The sequence below is a fragment of the Stenella coeruleoalba genome (genome assembly GCF_951394435.1).
Source record: "Stenella coeruleoalba genome assembly, chromosome: 12".
NCBI classification, from domain to species: domain Eukaryota; kingdom Metazoa; phylum Chordata; class Mammalia; order Artiodactyla; family Delphinidae; genus Stenella; species Stenella coeruleoalba.
The window spans coordinates 47,964,535-47,989,094 of record NC_137158.1 but is presented as its reverse complement, the minus strand read 5'-3'; the positions used below and the strand labels follow the sequence as shown (position 1 = coordinate 47,989,094).

The 24,560-nt window shown below is 38.3% G+C and overlaps 1 protein-coding gene across 3 annotated transcripts in view; it reads left to right on the top strand.

Moving 5' to 3' along the window:
• The window catches only part of GOPC (golgi associated PDZ and coiled-coil motif containing), a 71,448-nt gene that overhangs the window by 36,871 nt on the left and 10,017 nt on the right, over positions 1–24,560 (top strand). For all 3 annotated transcript variants that reach the window (XM_079939164.1, XM_079939163.1, XM_079939162.1), the window contains exons 8-11: positions 1,998–6,516; positions 7,757–7,844; positions 21,864–22,130; positions 23,169–23,305. In XM_079939164.1, coding sequence (XP_079795290.1) covers positions 1,998–2,128 — 131 coding nt within the window. In that variant the 3' untranslated portion in view covers positions 2,129–6,516; positions 7,757–7,844; positions 21,864–22,130; positions 23,169–23,305. The remainder of the gene's footprint in view (positions 1–1,997; positions 6,517–7,756; positions 7,845–21,863; positions 22,131–23,168; positions 23,306–24,560) is intronic.

Sequence of the window (24,560 nt, the reverse complement as noted above, 5' to 3'; positions counted from 1 at the left end):
AGTCAAAGCAGTAGTACCACTTTACTAGTGATCACTGTGTTCTTCCTTGCCATCCACTCAGAATGAAGAAGAAGAAAATGCCAGCTTCTCTTAAGAATATCCTTGATGAAATAGTAAAAACTGCTAATTTTATTAAATCTTGAATATATGACTTTTTAATATTCTGTGTGATGAAATGGGAAGTATGCATTGTATTACTGAGTGTATGCTGAGCAGAGATACTGGTCTTGAGGAAAAGTACTTAAGTGATTAATTTGCTAGCTGAACTAGTCATTTTTTTCATGGATGACAGCATGACAATTTTTACTTGAAAGAATGACCGACAAATTATGGTTGTTCAGACTATTTGGCAGCCATTTTCTTTAAAATGAACAAAGTGAATCCATCACTTCAAAGAGAACAACTCACTATTTATTGCCAGTGATAAAACGTGAGCTTTCAAGTGAAAATTAGAATTTTGTAAAACACGCATCAACCACCATGAGCTCAACAGCTTCCGGACACTTAAAGAACTTTTCTAATAAGACTGGTGGTGATATTAACGACTGTGATTTTTTTTTGATATAGTAAAATGAAATGTGTCAGCTTTTGCAATTGCTACGTAACTCAGTGATCTGATATTTTTCAAATGACCAGTGCATGATGTTACTAAATCCTGCATGGGTAAAAGAGCCATTCAAAGTGCAAGATAGACAAATGATTTTAATGTAGCAGAGTGTGAAAGTTCATTGATATGGTTTTAGATTCTATACTGTAAAATTTTGGTATACGATCAAAGAAGAATATTGACAGTTATCTGAAAAAGCTGAGTTACTCTTCCCTCTTCTATCTATATATCTGTGTGAGAGTGAACTTTCTTCATATACTTGTAACTCATTGAGTAGAAGCAAATATGAGAATCCAGCTATCTTCTGTAAAGCCAGACATTAAGGATATTTGCAAAACTGTAAAATAATGATATTCTTCTGACTAAATTTTTTGGAAAGTAGAATTATTTTCACTAAACAAATATGTTATTTATGTTAACATTTATGGAGTTTATTATCATTTTTAATAAAGTAATAAATTTTTTTTAGATTTCTCAGTTTTAATCACTAATATGGTAAACATCAGTACCTCACATAACATTAATAACCCACATGAACAAAAGCTCTTTGCAATTCTCAGTACTTATTAAGAGTGTAAAGGCATCCTGAGACCAAAAAGTTTGAGAACTGCTGGCATAGAGTTTTATAGTGAACTGATGAACTGTTGCCCTTTTGGTAAATCTATATGTTGTGAATTATCTATACAAAGACAGCAGTAGCAATCGTTCTCCCCGTGCATCTTGAACAAAACGATTGTGACACTATGTCAAAACCTTGCGCTGTTGAGCTACTTTTGCTTTGCTTTTGTTGTCTTTCACCCTTTCTTCTATTTTTTGTCAGGATTAGAGGTCTTGTCCCTTGCTTTTTGCAGCTGAGGCTAAAAGGTTCTCTATCACCTGTGTAAATTGCAAACCACTTAAAATGTGACTCAAAATGTGTACTATTTGTAGATTAACCAAAATTAGTTTTAAATTTTATCTGGACATTGGACAAATTAGATGTAATGGTAAACTAGTATGTGCCTCAGTGAACTGAAGTTAAATAATGTGAAAGCAAAATGTAAAAGAAAAATACAGTTTACAGTTCAACAGGTATTTGTGTGAGTAGAACTTACTGAATTTTGGGATTGTGTGTGTCAGTTCTAAGTTTCATAGAAAATTTGGTAGGAAATTTTATATAATTTTTAGATAGGTCCAATAGATAATATTAAAAAATCTGTACAGTGTTTGATATCTGCTATAAGAAGGAAGAATTCCTTTGTCAGAGATTGCTGACTTGATTAATCTAGGGTCCCATTATTTGCTCCATATTATTATTAATTACAGTGGGCATTCCTTTGTTATAGCTCAATAAAAGTATGAGTTTTTTTTTTTAACTAGAAAGTATCTGGATTTTTTCTCTTTCTTTCAGGATTTAATAAGAAAGCAGTAACTGATGGACATGAAAATGGAGACCTAGGAACTTCAAGTGAAACTCCACTCGAAGATGGTGCTTCTAAATTAGATGATCTGCACAGTCTGTATCATAAAAAATCTTATTAAACTGACTATCTCCAGACAAGATTGTTAATCAGACTATTCTGAATTTGGGGCACTAGGGAAGACGGTGACAAAGACTGTACAAGATCAAGGGAGGCTGTTGCCTAAATGAAAGGCGGGTACCTCAGGGCTTCACGTGAACAATTCTAAATGCATAAAACTCCCTATTTTCTGTGGTATACCATAATTGGCTATTGCATGTAAAGTAATTTTGATTTTCTTAAAATTGTAAAGCACCAAAGCATGTGTTTCCCAAAAGGATAGTAGTAGGCTCTTAAGTACTAAATGAAGCACTACTGTTTTATTTGATTCCTTTTCCATTTAGTAGAAGGACAGTGCTAACTGGAATGTTTTTAAGAAATAGCCTTTAAATATAAGAGAATAAATGAATTCATACTGTATATTCCAGAATGTTAAGTGTGGTGTTTCAAAGGACAGAACTTGAATAGCAGAAATGTAGGCTTGACTTAATTTTTTTTTTTTAACTTAATGTGCTTCCTGATATCTAAATCAGTTCTCAATGATCATTTATTATGAGTTTGCTTTTCAGTGTTATTCATTCAGTACAAAATAGTTTTCTTTAAGCAATCCGTTATCAATCAATGCTGCACTAGAAATAGTTTCAGAAAAGTTATTGTACATTGTACATTTTAGGTTTTTAGAAGAAATGCAGATGAGTGTAAAATATCTGTTCTCAATTATGTTGATCTTGTGTGCATGGTATTGGAGTATTACGTTATTAATGTTTAGTCACAAATGCTTTTTTTCTGGAATCCACGAAAGACAGTTTTATACATTTTGAGTTGTTCATAATGTTTGTCTTGTGATAGTCCTGGCACTTAAAGATACATCTTTTCTGTCAGTAAAAGCTCAAATTTATTACCATGTCAATGAGATACATTCAAAAGCAGTTTTCTCTGAAAGTACCTAACTGATTTGCCAGTCATCCAGAAAGCTGAGGCACTGGAGGGTAAGATAAGGTGAACCTGTTTTGAAATGGTAATTGTTTTGGTTGGCTTTTCTTGTTTGTGTTTGTTTGACTAAAGTGCTTTTCATATGCATACTAGATTGCTACTTCGCTTATCCCAGGAATAAGCATGGAGTGCCTGCTCTCTTATTTACTGTTCCGCAGGCCACTGTACTGGGCAGGGGAAAGTGAAAATATTGCATTTAAAGAGATGATAGTTTTGCCAATATCATTGTTTTAAAGGACATACGTTGAAGGCAGTATTGATTGGGAGAAGGCTTTTATAGTGTTATCAGTATCTCTTTCTAATGTTCAAATGTTATGGGATATAAAACATGTTCTTTTATCTTTCCTAGATGCACTGTATATTTGTTCATAGGTAAATCTATAAAATGTATATACTTTATTTGGTGGTTTTGCTATTTATAAATTTTATGTTTTAACTGTTGCTCATTTATGGTTTGTTTTGGGTGGTTTTGTCCATCTGTATATCACCATGTTAATTTGTAATAGAAATGCACTTTATAGTATATATGGTTACTGATATTAAAATACCTTGTAGCATAGCGTTGCCTCTAAGCAGAAGCTAGTATTTAATTGTATAACTGAATAAGCAAGCTACATGTTATTGTTTGCTCCTGGTAGGCTAGGCCTCTTAAAAGAAAAAAAGTCTTCTCCTTATGCATCCCCTGCTCCAACACATGCCCCCATGCATGACATGAGATCTGCAAACTGGATTTTAGCCAGTGTATTCATTTAGTCAAAAAAATTTCCATTGTCACGTATCTGAAAACTTTTTGTTTTGACTTGAAACCATGTTATTTTACCTTTTTAAAACACAGCCTGGGATGGGATGGCCATGGCACTTTTTCAGAGAGTATCCTTTACCACTAAGACTGATTCCTTAGGAAATATTAGGTAACACCTTTTGATTTTCAAGAACTAATGTGTCTATAAAGCGTTTTTTCTTTAGAGCCTTGAATTGGCATTTCTGTGAGGACGCCATGTGATATGAAGAACTGTATGAGATGGTTGTGATACAAACTTTCTTGGGGTGATAAGCAGAATGAAAAATTTCCCAGGTAGTTTAAAATTGCAAAGGTCAGTTCCCATTTCATTCCTGCCTCACCTTGCTTTTGCAGGCCTATGTGAGAGCACTGTTGCTCAGATGCTACTATGAGATTCCCATCAGGTGTTTAGAAAGTACTCAGTTAAAAGTTCATTTTAGAATATATAGTCTTTGGGGGATGAACTAAGAATTACAGACTTTTCCCAAAGGACTGAATGAGAAACAGTTTTTATGTTTTCACGTTTACAGGAAAGAAACTCATAACGAGTTTCAAGGACAAAACCAAACAGATAAGGAGAGAACTGTTGCAAAGCCATTAAATTAAAAAGGAAAAAGAAAAATATACATATGCACACACAAACAGAATAGCTGAGAAAATATTTTCAAGAATGTGAGGGTTGTATGTATGTGTGTATATATTTACATTTAACTTCTAAAATTCTAAGTGTCTGTTGTGAATATGATGGCAGACAACATTTGGGTTATGAGACTTGTTAAAATAGATTGAAAAGAGATGACAGTTTTTTGATCCTTGGTAATATAACTGAATGGTTTTAGCTGAACAGTTGTCAAAAGTTAGCCCAGCTTGTCATTGGTGCTGGTTCTGTTCCCCCCACCGTGGACTTATTTTGTTTTCATGTTTAGAAACAGTATATTGATTCATGTGTAAGTTGCACATTTCTGACATCCTTATTACGTAATCACTATCCCACCTATCCAGTCTTCCACATAGGGTCAGCCTCAAATCTATAGGATTTTTGACAAACGTATTATATCTAGTTGTGTTGAATTTAGTATTTTTTTATTAGCCTGTAAATAAAGATGGCCTCTCCTACATTAAAATGGTATTAATCGCATTAAAAAAATAAACATTTTGCAATTCTTTCATGTTATATATTTTATTTATTATTTATTTCTAGTAGCTTCTGTTATTTGTACCAGCAAGTCATAAAGTCCATGCAAAGGCTGAACCTAGTTACTATGGTGGAACAGTTTTTTTTAGTAGGAATTAACTGTTTGATTTTAGGAACTATTTAATCTGAATTAGTTAAAAGCATATTGGTTGGAAGAAGCTGCCAGAGCAGCTGTGGGACCAGTTTTCTGTTGAATCGTAGCAGATGCAAAAACTCTAGTCTCCCTGGGTGAGTTTTATGTTACAAATATTGATGGCGAATGTTGCCTTTGAGGATAGCATTGATAAAAATTAGAAAACAAATCCTATTAGATACTATGTAAGAAGGTATTTATCCATTTTATCATCTAAGCATATATGATTTAGAAGTTCCCAAACTGTATATAAAATAATTTTAGAAATATCTATAAACGTTGTTCAGTTTGTTTGCCTCAGAAGTTGTACGTGTGGTCATTTATAGTCAACCTAAGAACTAGGTGTAGAATGTGTAGGAATGCTTTTTCTTTATCAAGGGTATCTGAGGTCAATCAGGAGGAAAAACTCACAAATGGTATTTTACTCTAAGTATTAATTAATGTAAACCATATTTCAGAAAATTACTTGAGTTATGAACATTTAGAGGTATTTATTTTTTTGTCATTGAGTAACTTTGATTTAGTCCTAATACAATACGCTGTGTGTCAGCTTCCAATTCACCAAGCAATTTGGAAAAGTCTTTTCCCCAGAATTCACCCACATAGGATATTGTTCTTTTTATTAAATTAAAAAGATTATTTTATTAAAGGGGTTTTATAATTAACCTTTTAAAAAAAATTTTAGCTGAAAGGTATTATTGCAAATTACCATGTGCTGTTGGTGCTAAATATCTGTTTTGATCACAAATCTTTTTCAGGTGTATTTTGAGAGCTACAGTCATGGTCGTGGCAGCCAGGAGAATGCACCCCTCAGCTCTCCAGCAGGAAGGACATAAGGGACTGAAGGCCCTCCAGCCTCTGCACTCTGGTCATCCCCACATTAACGCACAGGCTCTGCCTCATGCTGCTGCCAACCAGGGGCTGAGCATGGCAGAGAGTTGACTCCTTCCCTTTGGCTTGAAGACTACCTGACGGTCTTGCCAGACTCCTTTAGGATTGCGTTATAGTCTCTCAGTCACTTTCACCCAACCTTCCTTCTTTCATTTACCTGGGGTCATGCCTGCATCAGGGGCTGGTTGCCTCCCAGCCTCCCACCAACCCCAGTTCCCACCCTGCTTTTCCTCACCAGCACTGCCCCTAGTAAGTCTGTTCTATAGCTGATCCCTTCTTGGTCTTGGTGTCTGCTTCTTGGAGGACCCAGACTAACACAAGTGGACCAGGAGTGAGATCTGAGAAAACAGGGTTAATAGGAGATTAGGAGCTGGTTCATCTCCCTCCCAAAGGATGAAGAGGATGACATCCTGGCTGGTGAGTGGTGTACATATAGGCCTTGGCACAAGGTTATGGCTCAGTTACTAGATATTTCACAGATGGTGTGCAGAAAAGAGTTACCAAAGCAGGCCTGAACCTGTTATCCTTAGAAAGGCCTGCTTCTGAGGTCCACCTGTGGCTACTGTCCAGCAGTTTGGATTTCACGGGTGTTCCCCCCATTCCCTAATTGATAAGAGTGGTTTACTGTGCCTGAAATGTTTGTACAGACAATAGGGTTTATGTTGAACACCTGCTTTCCTTCTGGGAATCACGAATTTGGTACGTGCTAGGCAAAGAGTGCCTACTTGACTGGGCACAATAAAAACCCTGGACTGCTATGCCCAGGCTCAGGCCAGCTTCCTGGTGGACAGTACTTTATACATATTATTATACATCATTGCTGGAGGAATTAAGCTCATCCTATGTGACTCCATTGGGAAAAGACTCTTGGAGCTCGTGCTCATTTCATCTGGACTTTGTTCATGTGCCTGTTCCCTTTGCTGATTTTGCTTGGTGTTCTTTCTCTGTAATAAATCACAGTTGTGAGTACAGGTCTATGCTTAGTCCTGTGGGCCCTTCTAGCAAGTCGCTCAACCTGGGGGTGGTTTTAGAGACCCCAGAAACAGGTGGTAACTTAGGCAAATATCCCCATGGAGAGGAATTCTCTAGAAGTTCAATGAGGCAGGTGTTTGATAAATACAGAAAGGACAGTGTCTACAAAAACAGCAGAATTGGCTGGTTACTGCTTAGTTGTATTGATGACCTATAGAAGGATAATGAGAGACTGAGGGATGTTATCAAGCTGTTAATACTGAAATGTGAGAGCCAAAGGACCTCTGGGGAGCTCATAAGGAGGCCTTTTCTCCTGCAATGGAAGGATTGAAACAGCTGAGATTCAGGCTGAGCATCTAATTGTTACAGTCACAAAGCTTCAGAGACTTGACTTAAATGTTCAGCCACATTATATTTTGTGAAATTCAAGGTGCTGGTAGGGAAAACCTAGAACCTTGAAACATGCCATGGGGAAACCTGGATGGATGCCTCTGAAGATGTTGACTCTACAGTCCCTACTGCATCCTATAGTCTTTCAGAAGCAGCCCAGCCTTCCCTAATAAGTCACCTCTGCTTATGCTGGAAGATGCTTCAGAGGCTGATATCCACCCCTCCTCCTCCCACCCGTTTCCCCCTCTCCCCCGCAGTCCAAGACAGTAACTGCCCCTCTCCTCTTTGCTCCTAGGCCTATAACTAGGGTTAAATCCTAGCAAATCCTGGCTGCAGATGTGCTGGGCCTGGTAAGGGAGAAGAAAGACCACACATCAACAAAGGTAAGATTTGGCTAGTGTATCCTGGCAGAAGCCAAGGAAGTGCTACTGGGATTAGATTTTTGACAGTGCTTGATAAAGGGCTAAACTCTCCAGTTGAAAGAAAGGATTCAAATTGGAAAAAAATCCAGCAAAAAGTTCTTTATGAGGAACATACCTAAGGATACTGAAAGTTTGAAAGTGAAAAGATAAAGAAGATACACTAGGCATATATTCTCCAAAGGCAAGCTGAGATAGTTAATATTCATATCAGAGAGAATAGACTTCAAGGGAAAAAAAAGCATTATCAGGCATGGAGAAAGCTACTTTTATATATATATATGTATTTTTTTTAAATTATAGTAGGTTTACAATATTTTTTTAGTTTCAGGTGTACAACAAAGTGATTCAGTTATATTTTTTTCTTCAGATTATTTCCTACTACAGGTTGTTAAAAGATATTGAATATAGTTCCCTCTGCTATACAATAAATCCTTGTTGTTTATCTGTTTTATGTATAGTAACTTGTATCTGTTAATTCCATACTTCTAATTTATCCCTCCCCCCTCCTTTCCCCTTTGATTACCATAAGTTTGTTTTCTATGTCTTTGAGTCTGTTTCTGTTTTGTAGATAGATTCATTTGTATTATTTTTTAGATTTCATATTTAAGTGATATCATATATTTATCTTTCTATGTCTGACTTCCCTTAATATAATATTCCCTAGGTTGTTTCATGTTGTTGCAAATAGCAATATTTCATTCTTTTTTATGGCTTGGTAGTATTCCATTGTAGACATATACCCCATCTTCTTAAACCAGTCGTCTGTTGATGGGCCTTGGGTTGTTTCCATGTCTTGGCTATTGTAAATAATGCCGCTATGAACATTGGGGTGCATGTATCTTTTCAGATTAGAGTTTTCATCTTTTCTGGATACATGCCCAGGAGTGGGATTGCTGGATCATATGGTAGCTCTACTTTTAGTTTTTTAAGGAACCTCCATACAGTTTTCCATAGTGGCTGCACCAATTTACATTTCTACCAAGAGTGTAGGAGGGTTTCCTTTTCTCCACACCCTCCAGCATTTATTATTTGTACACTTTTTGATGACATCCATTCCGACTGGTGTGAAGTGATACCTCATTGTGGTTTTAATTTGCATTTCTCTAATAATTAGCAAAGTTGAGCATCTTTTCATGTGCCTGTTGGCCATCTGAATGTCTTCTTTGGGGAACTGTCTGTATCTTCTTTGGAGCAATGTCTACTTACTTCTGTGCATTTTTTGATTGGGTTGTTTGTTTTTTTGATATTGAGTTGTATGAGCTATTTGTATATATTTTGGATACTAATGTCAGTCGTATTGTTTGCAAATATTTTCTCCCATTCCATATGTTGTCTTTTTCTTTTGTTAATGGTTTCGTTTGCTGTGCAAAAGCTTTTAAGTTTGATTAGGTCCAATTTGTTTATTTTTGCTTTTATTTCTTTTGCCTTGGGAAACTGATCTAAGAAAATACAGCTATGATTTATGTCCGAGAATGTTTTGTCTATATTCTCTTCTAGGAGTTTTATGGTGTCATGACAAACCATTTTGAGTTTAGTTTTGCATGTGGTGTGATGAGAGGTTCTAATTTCACTGATTTACATGTAGCTATCCAGCTTTCCTAGCACCACTTGTTGATGAGATTGTCTTTTCTTCATTGTATATTCTTGCCTCCTTTGGCGTAGATCAATTGACCATAGGTGCGTGGGTTTATTTCTGGGCTCTGTGTTCTTTTCCGTTGATCTATATGTCTGTTTTTGTACCAACACCACATTGTTTTGATTACTGTAGCTTTGTAGTATTGTTTTGATTACTGTAGCTTTGTAGTATTGTCTGAAGTCTGGAATGATTATGCCTCCAGCTTTGTTCTTTTTCCTCACAGTTGTTTTGACTTTCTGGGTCTTTTGTGGTTCCGTATAAATTTTAGTATTATTTATTCCAGTTCTTTGAGAAATGTCATGGGTATTTTGATAGGGATCGCATTAAATCTGTAGATTGACTCCCTCTTGCAAGAGCACCAGAATCACAACTAACTGCTGAACGATCATCGTCAGGAAGACACTGAACTCAGCAAGGATACCCCACATCCAAAGACAAAGGGAAAGCCACAATGAGACAGTAGGAGGGGCGCAATCACAATAAAATCAAATCCCATAACCGTTGGGTGGGTGACTCACAAACTGGAGAACAGTTATACCACAGAGGTCCACCCACTGGAGTGAAGGTTCTGAGCCCCATGTCAGGCTTCCCAACCTGGGTGTCTGGCACTGGGAGGAGGAATTTCCAGAGAATCAGACTTTGAAGCCTTGCGGAATTTGATTGCAGGACTTTGACATGACTGGGAGAAACAGAGACTCCACTCTTGAAGGGCACACACAGGGTAGTGTGCACATCGGGACTGAGGGGGAAGGAGCACTGACCCCATAGGAGACTGAGCCAGGCCTGCCTGTTGGTGTTGGAGGGTCTCTTGCAGAGGCGGGGGGCAGCTCTGGCTCACTGCGAGGACAAGGACACCGGCAGCAGAAGTTCTGGGAAGTACTCCTTGGTGTGAGCCCTCCTGGAGTTGGCCAAACAACGAACAGGGAGGGAACGCAGCCCCACCCATCAGCAGACAAGCATATTAAAGTTTTACTCAGATCTGCCCAGCAGAGCAACACCCAGGTCTACCCACCACGAGTCCTTCCCATCAGGAAGCTGGCACAGGCCTCTTACATAGCCTCATCCACCAGAGGGCAGACAGCAGAAGCAAGAAGAACTACAGTCCTGCAGCCTGTGGAACGAAAACCACATTCACAGAAAGACAGACAAAATGAAAAGGCAGAGGACTATGTACCAGATGAAGGAATAAGATTAAAACCTCAGAAAAACAACTAAATGAAGTGGAGATAGGCAACCTCCCAGAAAAAGAATTCAGAATAATGATAGTGAAGATGATCCAGGACCAAAGAAAAAGAAAGGAGGCAAAGATCGAAAAGATGCAAGAAATGTTTAACAAAGACCTAGAATAATTAAAGAACAAACAAACAGAGATGAACAGTACAATAACTGAAATGAACACTGCACTAGAAGGAATCAATAGCAGAATAACTGAGGCAGAAGAACGGATAAGTGACCTGGAAGACAGATTGGTGAAATTCACTGCCACAGGACAGAATAAAGAAAAAAGAATGAAAGGAAATGAAGACAGCATAAGAGACCTCTGGGACAACGTTAAACATACCAAGGTTCGCATTATAGGGGTCCCAGAAGGAGAAGAGAGAGAGAAAGACCTGAGAAAATATTGGAAGAGATTATAGTTGAAATCTTCCCTAACATGGGAAAGGAAGTAGCCACCCAAGTCCAGGAAGCACAGAGAGTCCAAGGCACGATAAACCCAAGGAGAAACGCACCAAGACACATAGTAATCAAATTGACAAAAATTAAAGACAAAGGCAAATTATTGAAAGCAGGGAGGGAAAAACGACAAATAACATACAAGGGAACTCCCATAATGTTAACAGCTAATTTCTCAGCAGAAACTCTACAAGCCAGAAGGCAGTGGCATGATATATTTAAAGTGATAAAAGGAAAGAAACTACAACCAAGATTACTCTACCCGGCAAGGATCTCATTCAGACTCAGTGGAGAAATCAAAAGCTTTACAGACAAGCAAAAGCTAAGAGAATTCAGCACCACCAAACCAGCTCTACAACAAATGCTAAAGGAACTTCTCTAAATGGGAAACACAAGAGAAGAAAAGGACCTACAAAAACAAACCCAAAACAATTCAGAAAATAGTAATAGGAACATACATATTGATAATTACCTTAAATGTGAATGGACTAAATGCTCCAACCAAAAGACACAGGCTCACTGAATGGATACAAAAACAAGACCCATATATATGCTGTCTACAAGAGACCCAATTCAGACCTAGGGACACATACAGACTGAAAGTGAGGGGATGGATAAAGATATTCCATGCAAATGGAAATCAAAAGAAAGCTGGAGTAGCACTACTCATATCAGATAAAATAGACTTTAAAGTAAAGAATGTTACAAGAGACAAGGAAGGACACTACATAATGATCAAGGGATCAATCCAAGAAGAAGATATAACAATTATATATGCACCCAACATAGGAGCACCTAAGGCAAATGCTAACAGCTATAAAAGAGGAAATTGGCCGTAACACAATAATAGTGGGGGACTTTAACACCTCACTTACATCAATGGACAGATCATCCAGACAGAAAATTAATAAGGAAACACAAGCTTTAAATGACACAATAGACCAGATAGATTTAATTGATATTTATAGGACATTCCATCCAAAAACAGCAGATTACACTTTCTCTCAAGTGCATATGGAACATTCTCCAGGATAGATCACATCTTGGGTCACAAATCAAGCCTTGGTAAATTTAAGGAAATTGAAATCATATTAAGCGTGTTTTCCGACCAAACGCTGTAAGATTAGAAATAAATTATGGGGAAAAAACCATAAAAAACACAAACACATGCAGGCTGAACAATACATTACTAAATAACCAAGAGATCACTGAAGAAATCAAAGAGGAAATCACAGAATACCTAGAGACAAATGACAATGAAAACACGACAATCCAAAACCTATGGGATGCAGCAATAACAGTTCTAAGAGAGAAGTTTATAGCAATACAATCCTACCTCAAGAAACAAGAAAAATCTCAAATAAACAATCTAACCTTACACCTAAAGGAACTAGAGAAAGAAGAACAAACAAAACTGAAAGTTAGTAGAAGGAAAGAAATCATAAAAGTCAGAGCAGAAATAAACGAAATAGAAAGAAATAAAACGATAGCAAAGATCAATAAGACTAAAAGCTGGTTCTTTGAGAAGATAAACAAAATTGATAAACCTTTAGCCAGACTCATCAAGAAAAAGAGGGAGAGGACTCAAATCAATAAAATTAGAAATGAAAAAGGAGAAGTTACAATGGACACCACAGAAATACGAAGCATCACAAGACTACTACAAGCAACTCTATGCCAATAAAATGGACAACCTGGAAGAAATGGACAAATTTTAGAAAGGTATAACCTTCCAAGACTGAACCACGAAGAAACAGAAAATATGAACAGACCCATCATCACAAGTAATGGAATTGAAACTGTGATTAAAAATCTTCCAACAAACAAAAGTCCAGGACCAGATGGCTTCACAGGTAAATTCTATCAAACATTTAGAGAAGAGCTAACACCCATCCTTCTCAAACTCTTCCAAACAATTGCAAGGGAAGAAACACTCCCAAACTCATTCTATGAGGCCACCATCACCCCGATACCAAAACCAGACAAAGATACTACAAAAAAAGAAAATTACACACCAATATCACTGACGAATATAGATGCAAAAGTCCTGAACAAAATACTAGCAAACAGAATCCAACAATACATTAAAAGGATCATACACCATGAGCAAGTGAGATTTATCCTGGGGATGCGAGGATTCTTCAATATATGCAAATCAATCAATGTGATACACCATATTAACAAATTGAAGAATAAAAACCATATAATCTCAGTAGATGCAGAAAAAGTTTTTGACAAAATTCAACACCCATTTATGATAAAAACTCTCCAGAAAGTGGGCACAGAGGGAACCTACCTCAGCCTAATAAAGGCTGTATATGACAAACCCACAGCAAACATCATTCTCAATGGTGAAAAACTGAAACCATTTCCACTAAGATCAGGAGCAAGACAAGGATGTCCACTCTTGCCACTGTTATTCAACGTAGTTTTGGAAATCCTAGCCACAACAATCAGAGAAGAAAAAGAAATAAAAGGAATACAAATTGGAAAAGAAGAAGTAAACCTATCACTGTTTGCAGATGACATGATACTATACTTAGAGAATCCTAAAGATGCCACCAGAAAACTACTAGATCAGTGAGTTTGGTAAAGTTGCAGGATACAAAATTAATGCACAGAAATCTCTTGCATTCCTATACACTAACAACAAAATATCAGAAAGAGAAATTAAGGAAACAATCCCATTTACCATTGCAACAAAAAGAATGAAATACCTAGGAATAAACCTACCTAAGGAGGTAAAAGACGTGTACTCGGAAAACTATACGACACTGATGAAAGAGATCAAAGATGACACAAACAGATGGAGAGATATACCATGTTCTTGGATTGGAAGAATCAATATTGTGAAAATGAATATATTACCCAATGCAGTCCAGAGATCAGTGCAATCCCTATCAAATTACCAATTGCATTTTTCACAGAACCAGAACAAAAAATCTTAAAATTTGTATGGAAACACAGAAGACCCCGAATAGCCAAAGCAATCTTGAGGGAAAAAATCGGAGCTAGAGGAATCAGGCTCCCTGACTTCAGACTAATACTACAAAGCTACAGTAATCAAAACTGTATGGTACTGGCACAAAAACAGAAATATAGATCAATGGAACAGGATAGAAAGCCCAGAGGTAAAGCCACACATCTCTGGTCAACTAATGACAAAGGAAGGATATACAATGGAGAAAAGACAGTCTCTTCAATAAGTGGTGCTGGGAAAACTGGACAGCTACATGTAAAAAAATGAAATTAGAACACTCCCTAACATCATACAGAAAAAATAAAATCAAAATGGATTAAAGACCTAAATGTAATACCAGACTCTATAAAACTCTTAGTGGAAAACATAGGAGGAACACTCTTTGACATAAATCACAGCAAGATCTTTTTTGACCCACCTCCTAGCGTAATGGAAATAAAAACAAAAATAAACAAATGGGACCTAATGAAACTTAAAAGCTTTTGCCCAGCAAAGGAAACTATAAACAAGACAAAAAGACAACCCTCTGAATGGGAGAAAATATTTGCAAACGAATCAGCAAAGGAGTAATCTCCAAAATATTAAAACAGCTCATGCAGCTCAATATTGAAAAAACAAACAACCCAGTCAAAAAATGGGCAGAAGACCTAAATAGACATTTCCCCATATAAGACATACAAATGGCCAAGGTGCACATGAAAAGCTGCTCAACATCACTAAATATTAGAGAAATGCAGATCAAAACTACAATGAGGTATCACTTCACACCGGTTAGAATAGTCATCATCAGAAAATCTACAAACAACAAATGCTGCAGAGGGTGTGGAGAAAAGGGAACCCTCTTGCACTGTTGGTGGGAATGTAAATTGATACAGCCACTATGGAAAAGAGTATGGAGGTTCCTTAAGAAACTAAAAATAGAATTACCATATGATCCAGCAATCCCACTACTGGGCATATACACAGAGAAAACCATAATTCAAAGACACCTGCACCCCATTGTTCATTGCAGCACTGTAGCCAGGTCCTGGAAGCATCTTAAATGCCCATCGACAGACAAATGGATAGAGAAGATGTGGTACATATATACAATGGAATATTACTCAGCCATAAAAAGAAATGATATTGGGTCATTTGTAGAGACATGGATGGACCTAGATAGAGCCTGTCATACAGAGTGAAGTAAGTCAGAAAGAAATAAGGAAATATCGTATGTTAACGCACATTTGTGGAATCTAGAAAAATGGTACAGATGAACTGGTTTGCAGGGCAGAAATAAAGACACAGATGTAGAGAACAAACGTATGGACATCAAGTGGGGAAAGCGGTGGGTGGGTGGGGATGGTGGTGTGATGAATTGGGCGATTGGGATTGATATGTATACGCTGATGTGTATAAAATTGATGACTAATAAGAACCTACTGTATAAAAAAATAAGTAAATCTGTAGATTGCTTTGGGTAGTATAGCCATTTTAGCAATATTAATTATTCCAATCCAGGGGCATGAGATATCTTCCCATTTCTTTGAATCATCTTCAGTTTCCTTTATCAATGTTTTATAGTTTTCTGCTTATAGGTCTTTCACCTGCTTGGTTAAATTTATTCCTAGGTTTTGGGTTTTTTGGGTTTTTTGATGTGATTTTAAATGGGATTTTTTTTTTTTACTTCCTCTTTCTGATGTTTCATTGTTAGTGTAAAGAAATACAACAGATTTCTGTATATTAATTTTGTATCCTGCTACTTCACATTCCAATGTGAAAATAATGCTAATCTTGTATATGCCAATTTTAACTAGCCTCAAAATTTATAAAGTAAAAATAGAACCATAAGAAAATTATAAAAGTCCCTCACAATAGTGGAGATTGCAAGAAAACTTTCAAAGAAACTAGGAGAGAAGGAAGATTTAAACAGCAAAAGTAACAAGATTGTTTTAAAGTTCAAGTTAAAGAAAGTTAAAGTTAAAGAAAGTTAAAGAACGTTAAAGAAAGCCTTAGCCTTTGATAGGCTAGGGATGATAGATGAATGGACTATAAGAAGGAAAATTAGATACACAGAACGGAAAACAGAACGTAAATGCTTTGGAAAGGTAAAATTTGCAATTTGCTAAAATGCCAGCAGGGGGCAGAAGATTCCAAATGTGATATTTTACTGCCACCTATTGTTAAGAGCTGGAAGGCTTTATAAAGATTATAAAAAAAAATAACGTTTATTATGAGGATGAACAAACTGAGAACTAGGAAAGATATTACTTTCCAGGGTCACACACCTAGTAAGTGTCAGAGGCAGAACTCAAATCCATCTCTTGGTTTATCTTTAATAGGCCATATTCAAAGAGGGAAAAGGGAAATACAGATGAAATTGTTGGTTTTTCAGTCTTGCTCTCCCAATAATTATTTTTAGTTCTCTTAAATAGTGCAAGGTTTGATGAAGCCTAGGATTGATTCTGTTTTGATTTTTTTTTTATTAATGAATTTATTTATGTTTTGGCTGCGTTGGGTCTTCATTGCTGCACGTGGGCTTTCTCTAGTTGTGGCCAGCAGGGGCTACTCTTTGTTGTGGTGCGCAGGCTTTTCATTGCAGTGGCTTCTCTTGTTGTGGAGCATGGGCTCTAGGCACGCAGGCTTCAGTAGTTGTGGCATGTGGGCTCAGTAGTTGTGGCTTTTGGCTCTAGAGCGCAGGCTTAGTAGTTGTGGCACATGGGCTTAGTTGCTCCGCAGCATGTGGGATCTTCCTGGACCAGGGCTCGAACCTGTGTCCGCTGCATTGGCAGGTGGATTCTTAACCACTGTGCCACCAGGGAAGTCCAGCTGTTTTGATTTTTAAAAATGATGGTTGACCTGCCCTGGATTTCAGTAGAAATAGTTTCTTTGTAGTTGAGTGACTGTTAGAATGCAAGAACTTCTGAGGTTACAAGTAGAGTCCTCCATCCTTGAGACTATAGCATTCCCCTTCCTCCCCCACACGAATGTTCTGTGTGTGTGTGTGTGTGTGTGTGTGTGTGTGTGTGTGTGTGTATGTATGTGTGTGTGCGCGCGCCTGCCTACGGTTCCCAGTTCTTTAGTAAGCAATGTTTGTGACATTCAGGGAAGTGTCATTGTAACTAGGTGCCTTCCTATTGTCATCCTCACCATTGTTAAGGGCATTTTTACTTCTGCCTATGGCTGTAACAAGTGGATTATCAGCTTCTGAAAGTGGGAAAATAGTAGAACTAAAAAAAAAATTAAAAACTGATTTTTCAGGGGGAAAAGACAAACTGTTGGCTATACCAGTCATAAAAAGGAGAGTACTAACGGCAAATGCACAAAATAGGAAATAAGGGAGAAATAGCCATAAAAGCAGAGGGAACTAAAAGGATAACGAAAGACTGTTTTGTTTAATTCCATATGAATAAATTTGAAAACTTTTCTAAGAGAATACAATTTACCCAAACTGAAGTTTTAAAATCTAAACAGATTTCTCTAGGAAAAAAATGGTCAGATTGCTGCCAACCCTGACAAATTACTCCAATATATAGTTTCACAGGGCAATACTAGTAAACCTTTAAAGGGCAGATAATTCTAATGCCTAGCAAGCGAAGAACCTAGGAAGAGAAGAAAACTTCTAAATTGTTTTTGTCAAGCTAAAAAAACCTGATAAGGATTGGCACAAAGAAAAAATTGAAAGGGTATCTTGAAAAAGAATATTAATGCAAAAATTCTAAATAAAATGTTATCACTGTGAATTCAGCAGCAGTTTAATAGACTCATATGCCATAACCAAATGTTTAATGTTAGGGCATCTATTGGTATAATTAATCATTTGGCTGGGTCTAGAGAGGGATCCTAGGGAAGAAAATCATTTGCTTCTAATTCCATAGATGCTGAAAAGGCATTGGTCAAATTCAATACCCATTCTTGGTGAGGGGAAAAAAGGGACATAATCTAATAACATATACCCCAACATAATCTATGCCCCAAAGCCAGCATCATGTTTAGTAGGGAGATACTAGAAGCATTTAATATGGCACTGGAGGAATTAAATGTACATATAAGTATTTTAAAGGAGGTTGCATCAGCACTATTTGCAGACATCATGATCACATTCCCAAAAAACTAAATCAACTAAAAACTACTAGAAATAAGGAATTTAGTAAAGGAGCAGTGTGTAAACAAATCAATCAGGACAAAAAATTAATTATATATTCAAATATATATGTCTGTAACTGCTAATACCAACATAGTGCTTATCGTGGGTCAGGCACTGTTCTAAAGGTTTTACATGTATTAACTCTTGCAGTGTTCACCATAACCCCATGAGGTATATACTATTATGATCTTCATTTAGAAATAAGGAAATGGAGTCAGATGGAGGTAAAATAACATTTTCTTGGTCACACAACTAGAGCAGAATTTGAACCCAGGCAGGCTAGTCCCAGAATTCATGCTTTTTTCCACTAGGGCCATAGTGGTTCTTGATATATAAAAGGAGGGGCGTGGGATCATTTACAATGACAACAAAAAACACCTAAGCATAAATTAAACCAAAAATGTGTACTAGTAATATGAAGACCATTTAAAATGCCCTGAAAGGATGCAAAAGAAGGCTTGAACAAATGGAAAGGGTTATTATAGAAAATAAAAATTCCATTAGAAAAAAGAATGGGAGATAAAGCATATGAAAATTCTAGGCTTAGATCGCTCTTGGAAGAAAGAGGACAGGTAATTAGAAGGGCTTGGGATATTAAGGGAGAGTTCTTTACATATGTGAGATTTGAACAAGTTTATAGGTCAAGAGGAAGATACCAGTTCAGAGGGAGAAGTTGAAAATAAGGGAAATGGAAATAATTGGAGGGAAATCAGAGGTGAGGGAGAGGCAGTGGGTGAAGGTTTCAAACACCTTTTCCATCGACACAGGAGGGAAGGATTGGAGTAGATACAGCTTTTTGTGGGAAGAGGGATGGACAGGTAGTTGTAGGATCTGATTTTAATGACTTTCCTAGGTGAAGGAGGTGGCAAGATCTCAGAGTAAAGGGAAACTGTGCAGAGTGGCATTGCTTTGGAATAGCTGCTGAGAGATGGAAAAAGAAGTGGATCCAAGATAAGTGAAAGGGTTGAGGAGTAATGAGCCCCAGGTAAATTGGAAACTGGGAGTTGGTAAGAGCCCCTGTGTGAATAGTTACACAGTGTTTTTCTGCTGCGGTGATGGAGCTGTGAAGATGGTTTCCTGAAGGGCACTTACGTTGTCGGGGCCTCAGGTTTGGCAGTCCAGGAGAGACTATAGAGTGAAAATGCCCAGACAAGACAGTTCAAGTGATGGATGGGGAAGAAGAGGCAACTGAAAAAGCTTAGCAACCAGAGGAAAATGACTGGATCTAGGCATTAAAGAAATTAAATTAAATCTCTTAATGAGATCAATGAATAAGTAGTATAAAAGGTGAGGAATCAGAAGAATTGGAGGTTTTGAGCAGAGACAGAATTATTAAGATTTCAGAGCTGGAGTTCTTGCTGATAACAAGTGTGGACGTGTGTGGAGGTGGTTTAAGTGAACTGCAGGTTTCTAGAGTAAATGTCAAAAAATCATACAAGTGACCATGTTGGACACTGAACTGTTCAACATGATTAACAGAGGAAAAACGGAGAATTGAGCTAGGTGACAGTCCTCAGTCAATGGGGAAAATGGCTTGGAAGATATTAGGGGACACACGGAGAAGAAAAGGTGGTAGAGCTAGCCGGCACGAGTATCATAAAGGCAGAGAGTTTTGCATGGGGCTGAAAGAGAGTGGATGGGGAAGTGGGAATCAGGAGGAAGGTGTGCATTGTGGGATAGTTGAAGAGAAAAGGCAGCCTCCACTTGAAAAGGACTAAAAGAAATGGTGTTGGAAGACAATTTAGACTTCAGATTGGGCAGAAAGAAAAGGAGGCAGTATTTATTGATCACCTGTTTATGCAAAACACTGATATAATTAGTCTTCACAACAGCCTCCCCCCCACCTTTTTTTTTTTTTTTTTTTTTGGCGGTACGCGGTCTCTCACTGCTGTGGCCTCTCCCGTTGCAGAGCACAGGCACCGGACGCGCAGGCTCAGCGGCCATGGCTCACAGGGCCAGCCGCTCCGCGGCATGTGGGATCCTCCGGGACCGGGGCACGAACCCGTGTCCCCTGCATCTGCAGGCGGACTCTCAACCACTGCGCCACCAGGGAAGCCCCCACAACAGCCCTTTTATAGTCCTTTCCACTTTAGGGATTAAGAAGTGGGTTTAGAAATCACCAGTGTTAAAAGATACACTGAGGTTGGGCTTCCCTGGTGGTGCAGTGGTTGAGAGTCTGCCTGTTAATGCAGGGGACACGGGTTCGAGCCCTGGTCTGGAAGGATCCCACATGCCGCGGAGGAACTGAGCCCGTGAGCCACAGCTCCTGAGCCTGCGCGTCCGGAGCCTGTGCTCTGCAACGAGAGGTCGCGATGGTGAGAGGCCCACGCACCACGATAGGGAGTGGCCCCTGCTTGCCACAACTAGAGAAAGCTCTCGCACAGAAACGAAGACACAACACAGCAAAAATAAATAAATAAATTACTAAAACTCCTACTCGCAACATCTTCTTAAAAAAAAAAAAAAAGATACACCGAGGCATATTAAAATTTTTAAGAGTTTGTTTGAGCATTTATGGATTCTAATTGGGTAAAGACAAGCTGGAGGTAGTTAGGAGCACTCCACCAAAGGAGCCAGAAGAAAGACTTATTAGAGAAAGTATGGAAGCAAAGAAAGGAAATTATTTGATTGTCTACAGCGTAAAGACTAGTTCGCTATTTGTGATTGGTTGTCCTTAGCTTTCCATTTCATAACCTTGAGTTATTTACAGGCTTAGATTTTGGTTTGCTTACCTAGGCTGCCATGGCATTAGAGCCACATCAGTCTCATGTCCTCCTTGTTTAATTTAACACCAGTATAATGTGCCTGAAATCATGTATTTAAAAAGATTAAATCCCAGGTTAAACCTGAGTTCTATATGGTTCTAAAGCCTGTGATATTTGCAAAAAATATGATATCTTCTGTCTGTTGGGGAGGTATTATTCTAAGATGGCAGACTAGATAAGAAAAACTGTCTATGAATTCCTGAGTAAAATAAAATCAGAATTCTTTAAAAGGCCCAGCTAATCTTAAGAAATAAAGGGAAATACCCAGGTATCAGAATCAAAGAAGAAACTGACAAGTAGAGTGACAAGCACTGACTAGAGCTGAGGCTCTGGGCATCCTGGGGTTGGGGAGGGTTTCATTTCCTTAGATGCTGGGTATTTAACCTCCAGGAAGGGATAGGAAACAAGATTTGGGGTTAGGCATGGCAGGAACAGTGAAAGAGTGAACCTAAAAAAATCTGCCCAATAAGACAACAAAGGATGAATGAATGACCCTGGGTGACAAGGGCAGTCTCCCCTGAGGAATTAAAACCAGGGGGCTGTGCTGCACACAGGCTTGGGTCTAAACTTTCAGTATAGTCTAGGAACCGCCAATCCAAAAGTTAAAATACAAACCGGTGCAGGGTGGGTGATACTCCTGGTATTAGGGTTGCCAGATTTAGCAAATAAAAGTTAAAGGACATGAATACTTTTTTAGTATAAATCTGTCCCATTGCACAGAACATACTTGAACTAAAGAATTATTTGTTTTTTATCTGAAATTCAAACTTAACTGGGTATCCTGTATTTTATCTGGCAGACCTACCTGGTGTACCTGACAGATACAAATTCGAAACCCCTCAGAAAGGACATTGTCATGAAGTTTTCACAAGGAGGAAAAAGCCCTGCTGAGGGATGGCTCACAATCAAAAGTCTGAGACCACACAAAGACACAAACCATCACAAACAAGAGTCGGTAGAAACAACAAACAGGACAGAGCCTCAAGAACTTCTGCTTGTTCATTCACTGAGCAAATACTTGTTGAACACTGTCCTAAGTGCTGGGAGTATGCAGGGAACAAAACAGGTAAAAGTCATTCCCCTCATGGGATGTGGTCTAGTGGCAGAGTCAGATAATAAGCAAGAAAACAAAACTGTGCCGGATTAGTGACACACATTAAGGAGAAAAGTAAAGTAGGAAAGGAGATAGAAAATATGTTAGAGGAGAAATGTGCAGTTTTCTGCCAGGGAGAGGAAGGAAGAGGTTGTGGAGGTTTCAGTGGAGTACAGACTTGACAGAGGTAAAAGGACAAGCCGTGCAGCCATCCAGGGGAAGAGCTTCCCAGGAAGAGAACAGCAAGTGCACGTGTAGGTGACAGCCAGAGGGCCCACGTGGCTGGCATGGGGTAAACAAGGTGGGAGAAGTGGGAGATGAGGTCAGAGAGGTGACAGCATGATGGCGGGTGCAGATCACAGATTTGTCCTGTACAACACAGTAGCCACATGTGGCCATCTACATTTAAATAAATGAAAATTCAGCAATTAAAAATGTATTCCTCAGTCACTCCAGCCACATTTCAAGTGCTCCATAGACACAGGTGGCTGGTGGCTACCCTACTGAGCAGCTCAGGGAGTATTTCCATTCTTGCAAAAGTTTTACTGGACAGTGTTGACAGAGCCTTATCACTGCACAGACTTTGGCTTTTACTCTAAATAAGATGAAGATAACAGAAAAATCAAAGAGAATGTAAAATTAGTAGGTTTCAAATGATTAAAAGAATCAAAGCCAAAGAAAATACCAAGACAGTGTAGAAAAGGGAAGACTTGAAAAAGAATCAGCAGACCGTCCAGAAATTTTTTTATAATTGACATTAAAACCTCAATGATTAAACAGCCGATTAGATAGCAGAACTGAGAATTAGTAAACTGGAGTGTAATACGTAATCTTATACAGTGCTTCATGTGGGCCAGACGGTGCTCTGAAAGCTTCATTTAATCTTTATAACAGCCATAGGTAGGGGGAGAGTATTTTTTTCCCCCAGGTAACAAGCAAGGAAACAGGTGCAGAGAAGTTCTGGTGCCTTGTCCACCATGCACTCAACAACTGTGCCATGTTGTCTTTCAGGAATTTACCTAGAACGCAGCACAGAACGATAATGAGATGGAAAGTAAGAGGGATGAAGAGACCTGGGGGATAGAATGAGAAGGTCCAATGAGCATCCAACAGGAATTCCAGGACTGAATAAAGAGAACAGCAAAGAGGCAAGTAGTATTGGAAAAAGGGGGCTGAGACTTTTCACAGTTGATAAAGATGAATCCTAAGATTCTAGAAGCACAAGTCCCAAGTGAATACAAATGAATTTATAGCCCCACACAAAGTGGTAAAATTGCAGAATACCAAAAAGCAGAGTGAGAAATCTTTAAAGCCTCTAAGGGAATTTATTCCCAAAATAGGGAGAGGCTGGGCAAGAGACCCATAGTGGGAGATGAGAGATGTGTAGCGGGCCATGAACACAGCAGTGTGGCTTTGAGAGGGGCACTGGGTGACTGGATGGGCTGTGTTTTGGGGAGGGACTGCTAGCTGGACTGTATTCAACCCTAGCTTCTCATTAGTGGGACTCAGCTCCTCCCCGTTCCTGGCAAGAGCCTAGGCATGTGCTCTCTCTTAACTCAAGTAAGTACAGGATGAGCACTGCTCTCAGAACCTTAATAAATATTTGGTGCATGAATGAATGCAGGAGAAGCATTTTGAGAATAGTGAGGCCAAGCTGGTGGCTATACTTGGATTGCTGAACTGATGTATGTATTTATGAAAGACCTTGTGGTGATGTTTTTATGAAAGGCTATTCATGGTGTCTATAGTTGTGCATATAATATAAATTTGATTTTAGTTTCTGCTAAGAATCTAAAGCAGTGTAAGATAAACACAGAAAAATCTCTAGCATCCTTTCCAGAGGTTTTGTAGGCTGATTATAAATATTGGTGCAAGTGTAAATCATAGTAGTAGAACCCAGAGCACAGTTTCAGCAGCCTCTGTGGACTGCATAGTCTTGTCTGTCAGAGCAGATGTGTTTCCACCACAATTGTAAAAAGTGACAGAATGCAATCTTTGCCTCCCAATAGGATTTGATAACAGAAAAACAGACAATTGCCTTATCTTATGTGCTAACGTTGCAGAACAGTGGAAAAGAAAAACAGTATTTTCCTGCTCTTATCCTCTAGTTTAGCTTGGCTGTGTTGCGTGTATCAGACAGACTTTTCCACTGCCCATGCTAGGCTACACAGTAGGCCATTCTGAGGAAGCGGTGTTCCAAAACAAAGTCCTGTTCTCCCACTTTCTGTCATGATTAGATCATGTATACAGGGAAGAAATGTGATAGATGGACACAGCCCCACTATAAAGAAGTCTGTTTTTATGGACTAATATTTTAATGTTAAAAATATATACAGCCCAAATGTTGTCACAATTAATTCTTATCTGTAAGCCTTGGAGGAAGGCACATTCACATCCTTGTTA